The sequence below is a fragment of the Coregonus clupeaformis genome, unplaced genomic scaffold, assembly GCF_020615455.1.
Source record: "Coregonus clupeaformis isolate EN_2021a unplaced genomic scaffold, ASM2061545v1 scaf1699, whole genome shotgun sequence".
In the NCBI taxonomy this organism is placed as follows: Eukaryota; Metazoa; Chordata; class Actinopteri; order Salmoniformes; family Salmonidae; genus Coregonus; species Coregonus clupeaformis.
In genome coordinates, this window is record NW_025535153.1 from 89162 (window position 1) to 101543 (window position 12382).

The window sequence follows — 12382 nt, forward strand, 5'->3', positions numbered from 1 at the left end:
GGAAATTACAAACTTGAAAATTCCAAATACGCTACAAGTTTGCATTTCCTGCCGTGCAGGAAAATTCTCAGCAACAAAAGAGTGATCAAATTAAGATCCTACATTGGTATGGTCTTTCTGAATCCTGCAGTTATAATATAGGCTAACATAAAATGATTTCTTAATTTCATGGCACTGATGTTTTAGCTTCTTAGGTTGAACATTTGTTATTGAACATTTCTATTTACAGGCGTTACTTTGAAAACCAAGGGACAACCAACTTCTCTCTGAGGCTGGCCGCTATCAGACGTGCTATGGAGGTGAGAAAATGTGAATTTAGCACCTTTTGTATTTCACTTCATGAACATTTCTGGACTATTTGTAAATGTACTGTCTTGTTCTCACAGGCTCTGACATCCTCAGACAGTACCTCCCTCAATTACCTCACCCACGCTGGGAGGATGGTGTTGAGTGGACTATCCGAGCTCAACCAGCAGGTAACCAATTACATAATTGTGCAACGTTCATCAGACCAGATATATAGTTCCCACTGGGCACAGATGTCATTTCAACGTCTCGTTTTGATTTACATTTGGTTGAGTTGTCAACTAATGTGAATTCAATGTGAAATCCCCCCAAAAATTAACGTAATTGGATTTAGGTTAAAAGACGAAATTCCCTTACGTTGATGACTTCTTTCAAATCCAATCAGTTTCCCACTTTGATTCAACATCATCACATTGACATTTTTTATTGATACAACATTGATTCAACCAGTTCTTGCACAGTGGGTTACCTTTAGGCAACAGTGATTCATAGGGTTTAGTTGAAAAGTTTCAACGTCATACTAGCCAAACAATCGGAGGCCCTTTGAATTACAGACCTGAATCTTTGAGTTTATGATCTAAGTTTTAAGGAATTTTATGATTGTTTTGTTTTGAGGATGTGAGGCAGTTTCAGCAGGCCTACGACCTACTGGTGAACTTCATTAATGAGCCAGCAAACAGGGAGCGACTAGAGCAGGAGATGGCTCTCGTAGGAGTAGGTCTACATGCAAGCTTGAGCGTTAGCTGCAGGCACCGTCTTCTCATCTAACATCTACTCAATGAGACTTTCTAAAGTGCTTGTCAATGAAGATTATGTAATTATCCTATTTGTTTGACTTCAGATCGACCGCATCAACTTCGCAGATGTTTTTTATGAATTCGTTCTACTAAGCCTTCTAGAAGGAAAGACATCTCTTCCTATATCTGTAAGTGGCCCTAAGAATGGAACATCCTGTTGTTTATCTATGCTATACACACTGTTGTCATATCAGATCTGTAGACACTCACTCATGTCCCCTGTTCCTTCTCCAGGAGCCTGGTAGCTTCCTTTATCTGCTCCTGCAAGTCATAATGAGGATTGACCCTCCTGGAGGAGCCTGGACAGAGGCTGCTGAGAACTTCTACCTCCTCGTTAAGGTACATTTGCTCTCTCTCTCTCTCTCTCTCTCTCTCTCTCTCTCTCTCTCTCTCTCTCTCTCTCTCTCTCTCTCTCTCTCTCTCTCTCTCTCAATAATAGTTGATGATGTGTCTGTTGTCAACAGGACCAGATGAAGGCATGGCTAGAATCCATCTTCAACCTCAATGAGTCAATCTATGAAAGCCCAGAGAGGCTCTCGGGGGAGGTGATGCGGAATCTAGAAATACAGGTTGAGTTCCTGCTGTCCAGCCTGGATTAAGGTTCCCAAACTGAGCTGAGGGCCCCATCACAAAATAAAGTGTTTTGCATTTAAACATTATCTGTCAATCGTAAACAAATGTTACATCATGTGTAGGGGAGAGTGGGGTAAGTTGAGCAATTTTTTACATTCAGCATTACTCTGTCAAGGGAAATATAGTATTCTTTCAAAAATATACAGTATCTGTCACGACTTCCTCCGAGGCTGCCCCTCTCCTTGTTCGGGCAGGCTTCGGCGTTTGTCGTCACTGGCCTTCTAGCCACTGCCGCTCCTCATCTCATCATTCCATTTGTTTTGTCTTGTTTATTACACACACCTGGTTCATATCCCCTCATTAGTACCTGTATAAGTGTTCCCTCTGCCCCCCTTGTCTTTGTGTGTGATTGTTTATTGTGGAGGAGAGAGAAGCTCGGTGGAGCTCCATGTATTTTGTATCGCCGGGAATATTCCCTGTGTGCCTTGTATTTTCCAGTGCCCCTGTTTTGTGCACTGGAGTGTTTTTACTAGGGGTGTAACGATCCATCTACTACATCGATGTATCGATTTATATTCCTATGATCCAACTACATCGATCTGTGCTCGGCAAGTTGGCCTTTTGGACAACATATATTGATCTAACATCGTTTTAAAATGTAATAAATCGATTGTATCGATACTAGGAAATAACCCATTGGATTTAAGCACGTCAGACTTTATATGGATGTTTTTTCTTAGCACTTTTAATGATAAAGTCTTTAAACATTACTCGATTCACTCTGCCTATCCGTGACGTCATCGCGCCAGCAGCAGCGCAAAGGCGCCAAGACAACAAAGCATAGCATGGCGGATGACAGAGGAGAAGCCGACGAGCTAGAAATTATCAATCCAACATTGCGGTCCTTACAAGAAACAGGAATCTAGGAAACTTCACCTGCACTGTCCAGTATCCAGGTATTTATTTCAGTCACACTGGTTGAATTTTTGGCTAAAAGGTTACTGAATCGATTTCAAGTCACTGAATCGTTTCGGATCGTATCGTTCTAAATGAACCAATATCGTCCTTGAATCGTATCGACAACCACGAATCGTGATACAAATCGAATCGTTGTTAAAACGAATCGTTACACCCCTAGTAGTAGGTGCCAGGCACATGCGGTTTGAGTGTGTCAATGACTGCAACGCTGCTGGGTTGTTCACCCTCAACTGTTTCCCGTGTGTATCAAGAATGGCCCAAGGACATCCAGCCAACTTGAGACAACTGTGGGACGCATTGGAGTCAACATGGGCCAGCATCCCTGTGGGCAACGCTTTCGACACCTTGTAGAGTCCATGCCCAGACAAAGTAGCTATAACCCTAGCATTAGAAGTTATTGGCTGCATTCACACAGGCAGCCCAATTCTGATATTTTTCACTAATTGGTCTTTTGACCAATCACATCAGAGCTGATCAGTCAAAAGACCAACTAGTGAAAATACTAGAATTGGGCTGCCCGTCTCAACACAGCCATAGTGGCATCAGCGCTGCAAATTATTAGTATTCATAATATTTATTTAAAATCGCCAGTTGATTACAATAGCCTACCATAGCACGTTGAGCGTCATTCCATATTAAACTGCTGAACTAACAATAGTCGAGGCTAGTCTATCCTTTATGGGAAACTGTATAAATCTACTGCAACACAAACTACTAGTCTGAATGAATGTCTATATATGTAATATTTATCAAAATGTTAAAAACCAAGAAAAGTAAAAAACTAAACAATTTCCGATTTATTGAATGAGTCATGCATTTAGTCTCGACATGATAAAAGGTCAGTCTCTGTACCACGTGAATGAAAAGTGAAACAGAATTAGAACGCTTCTTAAGTGTTAGTGTTTTGATACAATGTAAAGTGGACAATATTTCTTCCCCTGTACATTCTAAATGTCTTTAGTATCAAGGTCAAGGCACTCCATATCAACCATAGTTAATTTACTGGAATAAATACATATAGAGCAGACATCACTTTCGATTTGAAACAAGTGTGATCTATACAATACATTTCTATCTGGAGCAGTCTGAACATTGTTCTGCACTGAATATACCCCTTGGCCTCAGGGCCATCTGAATGGACAATCATTTATCTGGTGTGACACTGGACGAAGACAAAAATTCTGCTTCTCCATGGTTCTGAATGGGGAGACATCAAAATCAACACCCAGGTTTGACTGACAGAACCCGCTCCAGCAAAGATAAATGCACTTTAGTTATTTATATAATCTTACAGAATAATGTTTGGGTTGGAATGAATGAAGGGAAAGGCAATGAAGTAGTATTTAGAGAAAAGTAAGCAGGAGTGTTAAACTGATAAAAGCACTTCCTGGGTACATGACCTGTACACCCTTGTCCCAACTGTTGCATTGATAAAAGTTGTACCTCCCGTACATCAAGGCATCTGTTTGCTCACAGGAATGACTGCATTTTGGAGAGACAAGTTGTCCATTTTTCTACACACAAAAGCCCCCCACCAACGACTTAGCTTTCAAACATAAGACATGAGCAGATAATAAGTTATCCAAGCATGTAGCTCTTGAAACCGCTCTCTTCAATACTGAATACATGCTTGTGTTTGAGACTGAATTTTTTTTTAAATTTTTCACATAAATCAAGGAAGTTGACTTGTGATAGCGAGCTCATACTGTTCAAAACAAGGAGAAATAAAACAGTCCAACAGACAGAGGAATGAGAGAAACACTCCCATTATTTACATAATCTGCTCAAGGACAACCCTCTCTCTGGATTGGCCCGATGTCACGAACGTCAGGGTAAGGAGTAGACCAAGGCGCAGCGTTGCAGGCAAACATACTCATTTATTAATCGAAACGATATCAAAAACAACAAAAGACGGAAACGTGACAGTACATGGTATAACACAACCAACTCGAAACAAGAACCCACAAACACAAAGTGAAAACAGACAGTTTAAATATGGCTCCCAATCAGAGACAGCCAGCAAACAGCTGACACTCGTTGCCTCTGATTGGGAGTCACTTAGGCCAACACAGAAAACAACAACCTAGAACACCCAACATAGAAACAACCCACACAGAACGAACACACCCTGGCTCAACATACAGAGTCCCGGAGCCAGAGCGTGACACCCGAGTTATTCACAGGAATGCATCCGAGAGCCAACCAGGGGAACATTTGAGCATTCTTTAAATATGCAACCTAAGTTAACATAACATACAATAATAATGTGTTAATATACACATTTCGTTAGAGATTAAAGACTAACATTAGTGGAACAGCAATGTTGAGTTTTTGCATAAATCCATTGTAATGGTTTTGTAAATTTAACCACAGGTAGCCATTTTGGTTCAACATAACTGTCATCAAGTGCATGAGGCTCATTACTACATTAATGTTCCTTCAAGTATGGTGGTTTACAGAGTGAAACTAGAAAATATCTACATGATGCATGTTGGTATGACACAGTCGGCATATTCAAATGGTAAAATGTCCTGCCCTTTCCTGATGGTTTCACATACTAGACAGACTGTTGCATGGAGCTTATTCAGTAAGGACAAGAGTCCCTAGAGAATTGAACTGTGACGATAGAGAACAGTCTCTTTTCTATTCATTGCATTTCTATCTATAACACTAAGTGCGTTACAGATGTGCTCTACTGAATGAGCCCCAGTTGTCCAAAACCCAGATTGAAATGAAACTGCACCTGCTATTAAGGATGGGAACAAAAACACATACAACCAGCAGCTTTGCTGCATGCTTGGACCCCTAATAAGAGATTAGTTGGTCCTAGTTCAATTTTCCAGTTCAAGTTTAAACATCGTTCAAAACACATAAAAACCTTGGATTAAGGAGTTGTTTTCCAGACAGATAACACTCATACACCAATGGTTGTTATAGTCCTTTTTCCCCTCTCTTTGGGTTGGCTCATTCTTGATAACCACAGAACTTTCAGAGAACAAAGAAAATGTCCATTAGAAAACCTCAGCAATTGATATGTCTTGTGCTTTCGTTGTCGTTACATAGTGGTTTCTCAACTTCTCAAAGTCAATTTTGCTCTAAGAACAAAAATAAGTACATATATTCTATATGTACTGCTTTGTGATGCTCTTGCACAATTGATCTACAGTTATTCATTTTTCATCCATTCTGAGAAAAGTATTCTTGGCTCCTCTGAATATAGACCACTCCCACATTGCCCCTCCCCCTTATCAATGAAGTACCTTCTCCGATATTGATACTTATCCTTTTCGTGTGTGATTTGAACTGTGCGTTATGCCTCGTTTTAGAACAGTCAATGCGGTAAATGTCCTATGGATAGGAGGACAAGAGGGAGAGGAGGTGCGGACTCCCCCTCCACAAGGCCAAAACAAGGAGGGGGTAAACAGTGGTCCGTCTAAGACAAAGAACATACCGAGTTTGCAAACAGGTCCTGTAGCACTAGTCTATACACAAGTCCATTTTCCTAAATGTGCTGCTATGGCAAGCACACATGCGTGAGTCCATATGCACATGTTCACCACCATCTTTATATGTATTTTTACTTGCTCTCCCATGTGGTTGTCCCATGTAGTAGAGTTTGGTGTCGAACTGTTCACATGATGCCGTTGGTGAAGTACTGGAAGCCGTCGTAAAGCTTGGTGGTGATGGAGCGCATGGAGCCATCCACCATCTGCTCCACCAGCACCTGTAGCTGCTCCTCCGTCAGGCTCATGTGGAAACGTTCCTTCAGGTAGCGGATGGTGCTGGAGCCATGGAAGCAGGGTAGGTGAGAGCCTGGTGGGGGGAGGAGAGGGGAGACCCAGGGAGAGGGAGTCAGAGGAGTTGCAATCCCAAGACCACAGAGAAACCGGGCAGATAGATAATGTTTATGGAAAAACACCACAACACACTGGTCATGCTAATATACCGTTTTAGCTAACAGTACCTTGCTGCATGATCTCCACTATTTGGACCACCTTCTCCATGTGTTTGCGAGCAGCTATCAGGCCCTGGAGCATCAGCATCTTGTAGTAGTTGAACATGTCTCCATCCAGGCCTCCCATCACCTGAGAGAACCACAGACAACAGAGGTTAGTCTTTACACATAAAAAACCAACAGGTTATGCAGGCTACTGCAGCTAACCAGCAAACTCGCTAATAGCATCTTTGAACACTAACAAATGTATGCATTTATGCAGTGAACATTTTGTGAGGTTTCTAGCTAGATAGTTGTATGATCAATTCCACAGTGTTCTCCAGTTTACACTTATATGACAATGCAAATTCGCATGCAGTATAATTCATTTGACTCACATCCACAAATTCGCTGGTGAGCTTAAAAGCGGAGGTCTCAAAGCCCAGGTTCCTGGGCGAGCTGGACAGGATGAAGCCAAAGTCAATGTGGATTATGTGGCCCTCCGAGTCCAGGAGGATGTTTCCATTGTGTCTGGAGAAAGACAGAAAGGAGATAAGAGGGATAGGGGAACTGAGTAAAGGGTATAGGAATAGAGGAGAGGGTGGGATGTGGTAGTTGATATCAGACCACAAAAACTGTGTTTACACAGGCAGCCCAATTCTGACCTTCTGCCCAATTATTGGCAAAAGATCAGAATTGTGCAGCCTGTGTAAATGTAGCCAAACAGGCTCAAAGACAAAGGAAGCTAAGAGGGGAAATGGAACATGTGAGTAATGTAACGAGTGAAACTGAAGAGGGGTGAAAAGGGAGGGCTGCCCACCTGTCTTTAACCTGCAGCAGGTAGCAGATGAGACTGTAGCCGGCGCAGCTCTCCACAAAGTTGCACTGGGCGGTGAGGAAGGCCTCGGTGGTGTAGCTGCCGTGCTCCTGCAGGAAGTAGTCCAGCAGAGACAGCTGGCTCTGCTTCCTCACCTGGAGCACAGAAACAGCATTTTGTATGAAATAGCAACAGACACAGTATTCCATTAGAAAAAGCTACCGACACGGCATTCCATTAGAATTAGCAACTGACACGAAATTCCAGTGCGTGATCAACCATTACTTAGATTATCAAAATCTTTCATCCCAAGAGGTACTGGATTACATAGCTAAACAACTCGGCTTGAAGTTATTGTTAGGCAACTTTGTCATGAGATTTCAAGTGCACAATTGGGTCCATCTCATTTTCTCTGCTCACCTGGTGCAGAGAGACAGCGTTCAGCACGGGCTCGATCATCCCGCTGTCCGATGACATCACCAGGATCTTATAGGGCTTGATCCACAGGGGGACGTGCTCCTGCTCCCAGATGGACTGGAGAGGAAAGGGGAGTAGTGGAGCGAATTAGTGATTGAATGAATGCTAATAAGAATAAATAATTCAGAGCATTTCTGTGGAATGGGACTCTACTGTGGAGAGTCAAGTACCTGTAGCTGGCTGAGCACCTGGAAGGCCAGTAGCTCTTGCCTCAGGTCGTCCCCACACTTCACGATGACCGACAGCAGCCGCCAGTTTGGCAGGTGACCGTAGGGGGAGCCCTCCCTTATCCGCCTGAGGGATGGAGAGAGCGGAAAGAAATAGTGAGACACAGCAAATGACTTTACAATGCCACAATGTGTTGTCTTCGCTGCACTAAGTGGGACAGACATGTATCCTCGGGTGGGGGATTGTGTATGCCCATCCATTTTGTCTCTTCTAGTAATTACACTGCTCAAAAAAATTAAGGGAACACTTAAACAACACAATGTAACTCCAAGTCAATCACACTTCTGTGAAATCAAACTGTCCACTTAGGAAGCAACACTGATTGACAATATATTTCACATGCTGTTGTGCAAATGGAATAGACAACAGGTGGAAATTATAGGCAATTAGCAAGACACCCCCAATAAAGGAGTGGTTCTGCAGGTGGTGACCACAGACCACTTCTCAGTTCCTATGCTTCCTGGCTGATGTTTTGGTAGTGGTAGCATGAGACGGAGTCTACAACCCACACAAGTGGCTCAGGTAGTGCAGCTCATCCAGGATGGCACATCAATGCGAGCTGTGGCAAGAAGGTTTGCTGTGTCTGTCAGCGTAGTGTCCAGAGCATGGAGGCGCTACCAGGAGACAGGCCAGTACATCAGGAGACGTGGAGGAGGCCGTAGGAGGGCAACAACCCAGCAGCAGGACCGCTACCTCCGCCTTTGTGCAAGGAGGAGCAGGAGGAGCACTGCCAGAGCCCTGCAAAATGACCTCCAGCAGGCCACAAATGTGCATGTGTCTGCTCAAACGGTCAGAAACAGACTCCCTGAGGGTGGTATGAGGGCCCGACGTCCACAGGTGGGGGTTGTGCTTACAGCCCAACACCGTGCAGGACGTTTGGCATTTGCCAGAGAACACCAAGATTGGCAAATTCGCCACTGGCGCACTGTGCTCTTCACAGATGAAAGCAGGTTCACACTGAGCACATGTGACAGACGTGACAGAGTCTGGAGACGCCGTGGAGAACGTTCTGCTGCCTGCAACATCCTCCAGCATGACCGGTTTGGCGGTGGGTCAGTCATGGTGTGGGGTGGCATTTCTTTGGGGGGCCGCACAGCCCTCCATGTGCTCGCCAGAGGTAGCCTGACTGCCATTAGGTACCGAGATGAGATCCTCAGACCCCTTGTGAGACCATATGCTGGCCCTGGGTTCCTCCTAATGCAAGACAATGCTAGACCTCATGTGGCTGGAGTGTGTCAGCAGTTCCTGCAAGAGGAAGGCATTGATGCTATGACTGAATCCAATTGAGCACATCTGGGACATCATGTCTCGCTCCATCCACCAACGCCACGTTGCACCACAGACTGTCCAGGAGTTGGCGGATGCTTTAGTTCAGGTCTGGGAGGAGATCCCTCAGGAGACCATCCGCCACCTCATCAGGAGCATGCCCAGGCGTTGTAGGGAGGGCATACAGGCACGTGGAGGCCACACACACACACTACTGAGCCTCATTTTGACTTGTTTTAAGGACATTACAGCAAAGATGGATCAGCCTGTAGTGTGGTTTTCCACTTTTTAATTTTGAGGGTGACTCCAAATCCAGACCGCCATGGGTTGATAAATTTGATTTCCATTGATAATTTTTGTGTGATTTTGTTGTCAGCACATTCAACTATGTAAAGAAAAAAGTATTTAATAAGATCATTTCATTCATTCAGATCTAGGATGTGTTATTTTAGTGTTCCCTTAATTTTTTTGAGCAGTGTATATTTCTATGTACCAATCACCCACCTGACTTTCTCCTGCCAGGGCTCCTTGAGCGCCACAGCGGACGGGTCCTCCGGATCTTTCCGGAACGTTGTGGGGGTGTGGGCCAGGTTCTCTGATAGACGTCGCCTAAGACAAAAGAAACATGCGGTTGTAAAACAGCTATCCAGACCAAAACTCTATAACAAGAAAGTCTTAAAGAGAAACTACAAGCTAGCAGGGCAATTCTGTCAGGCAGTGACCCTGTACCTGATGTCGCCAGCGGCGATGAAGACAGGCTCCTTGCTCTCCGTGCTGGTGATGCTGTCCACAGAGAACTGGGAGATGTTGTCACTGCTACTGGTGTGGCCTTCTGGGAGCTGAAACCATAGAAGGACCCCAGAGTTAAAAGTACATTCATATCTGATTCACCTCCTCCTTCCCCAACAACCTAGTCATCAAAATGTGACTTAAAGTCAGACGGTGCCACCATGTGGTTGCCATGGGTACCCACCTCCACTTCCAACTTGCCGATGTCATCCACTGCCCAGGCCTCGTCGTCGTTGTCGTAGTTGGGCACGGTGGAGAAACTGCCCGGCGCGCTGCTCGGCTGTGATGCCAACGCACTCCGGGAGGAGGTTGTCCACAGAGCGGGCGCTGCGGATGCATGTCTCCGGGATGCGCAGGGGAATGCCGGACGTCTCGAACCTCTCGCACTCCAGCACCTCCACGTAGATGATGTACGGGGCCTGAGAGGAAGGGGAGAATGAAGAGGTCACTGGAGTTCTAGACCTATTTTTGTAAGGTACATTTATGCAGGAAGTCCCATTGACAAAGAGCATTGGGGCCCACTCCATCTAAACTCCAGGCTCCTCAGAAATAAATAACAAACTAACAAATGAGTTAACTAATTAATCGTGTCAAACTACTAGGCATTCTGGTCACCTTGTTTTTGGAGCCTGTTGTGTGTGTGTACCTCCTTATACATGTGTATTACAACAAGTTGCCTCACCTTATCTTTGGAGTTGAGCACCACGGCCTGTGTGTGGGGCACGCGCACCACGTGGTGGTCGAAGGCTGCAGTGGGCAGCCAGACGCGGGCTGGCAGCTTGTGGTTGAGCTGTGACAGCTCTGAGATGAGCTGCCAGGTCTTCTGCTCCTTGGTGGGCAGCGTGGCCAGCCGCTTTCCGATGCCCATCAGAGACTTGATGAACTCCCTCTGCAGCGTCAGGCGCAACGGCCACAGAGAGGAGGAGCGAGGTTAGGAGGAGGAGAGCTGGTTAGAATCTAGATCAAGACAGATGGCTTTTTGTGTTCTGAAGACATTTACAACAAGCTACAGCAAATAACAAGTGGCACATCTTTTTTTTAGGGTCCTTCCATGAATGACTACACACACAAAAAAAAAAAAAAGAGGCTGAGAAAGGAGGGAGGAAGATGGGTATGATGGGAATTGAAAGAAGGATGTTTTAGGAGCGGAATCTGAAGAGAAAACCAAGGGGAGGTATAAGACTAAGAATGCATGGGCACAGGGAGAAAGAAGCAAATAAATTAAATTATGTCAACCCATTGCAGTACCACATTCCAGCACCAGAGATCAGTACCACAATGGTTAAAATGAGAGACTTGAGCGAAACCCAGATACCAAACAAGCTCTTGGGCCTTGGAGATGTTTAGTCAACTTATGGTGTCCAATATCTTCATATTTAAAGTATGAGCAATATTCAATACCATTATAGTAGGTCAAAGTACAAATCTAGGAAGTCCTTTGTTCTACAGTCCACCATTAAGGCTACTTTGAAATTAGATAACATCTCAATCATAAGGTTACTATATAAAAAAAGTACTTACATTTTGTTTTGTTATGGAAACAAGTTCCAATTAAGTAGGCTAACATATGGGACAGTTAACATTTTTGTTAAAATACTTAACACAAGAAAAAAAAGGTTAATTTGTTAGTTCTTAGTTAAAGGTAGACTCAGTGAAATGTATGTTGCCACGAGCAGCACCGCAGATATTGAGATGAGCGAGATAAAATACTTTGCTCACACAGTCGCACTGTTACAGCATGGTAGCCAAGGGACCAAAACAGCGGAGAAGTTGAGCCTCGCACTTCAACGCTCTTAGTTGTTGTGGAAATTGACCCACTATGCTGTTTACTTTCTGCATCTACGTCATCCCACTGAGTCTACCTTTAATACCAGGTAGGCCAATTTTTGCCACATGAACTACTGCCAGTGGCGTATTTGTTGCTTAGGACTACCATGTAAAATGTGTAAACGTGTGTAATTATGACTGACTTTGACTGACTCTCCTTCAGTAAAGGTTACTCCAGGTGTCTTTACATTTAGCTGAGTCTCCCCATTCCAAAACTCCCAGAAGCATTTTTCAAAAACATGAAGCAAGTTATCCGATTACAGAGAGAAAAACAACCCAAGGGGTTGAGACCATTGCACTACATGCCAATGTCCATACTTTTATACCACAAAGAAATCATGCCCAATGCATACATGTGCTAGTTGGTGTGGACATTGAAACAGAGCCTAG

General features: G+C 44.2%; 1 protein-coding gene and 1 pseudogene across 4 annotated transcripts in view; one reads left to right on the forward strand and one right to left on the reverse strand.

Moving 5' to 3' along the window:
• Positions 1-1757, forward strand: part of LOC121552205 — a 59292-nt gene extending 57535 nt beyond the window's left edge. For 3 of the 4 annotated variants that reach the window (XM_045218633.1, XM_045218631.1, XM_045218634.1), the window contains 6 exons: positions 230-299; positions 387-476; positions 922-1020; positions 1148-1231; positions 1338-1442; positions 1568-1757. In XM_045218633.1, coding sequence (XP_045074568.1) covers positions 230-299; positions 387-476; positions 922-1020; positions 1148-1231; positions 1338-1442; positions 1568-1702 — 583 coding nt within the window. In that variant the 3' untranslated portion in view covers positions 1703-1757. The remainder of the gene's footprint in view (positions 1-229; positions 300-386; positions 477-921; positions 1021-1147; positions 1232-1337; positions 1443-1567) is intronic. The other variant, XM_045218632.1, reaches the window with a different exon arrangement.
• Positions 1758-4749: 2992 nt separating this feature from the next.
• On the reverse strand, positions 4750-11070 carry LOC121563691 (annotated as a pseudogene).
• Between the last annotated feature and the right edge of the window lie 1312 nt (positions 11071-12382).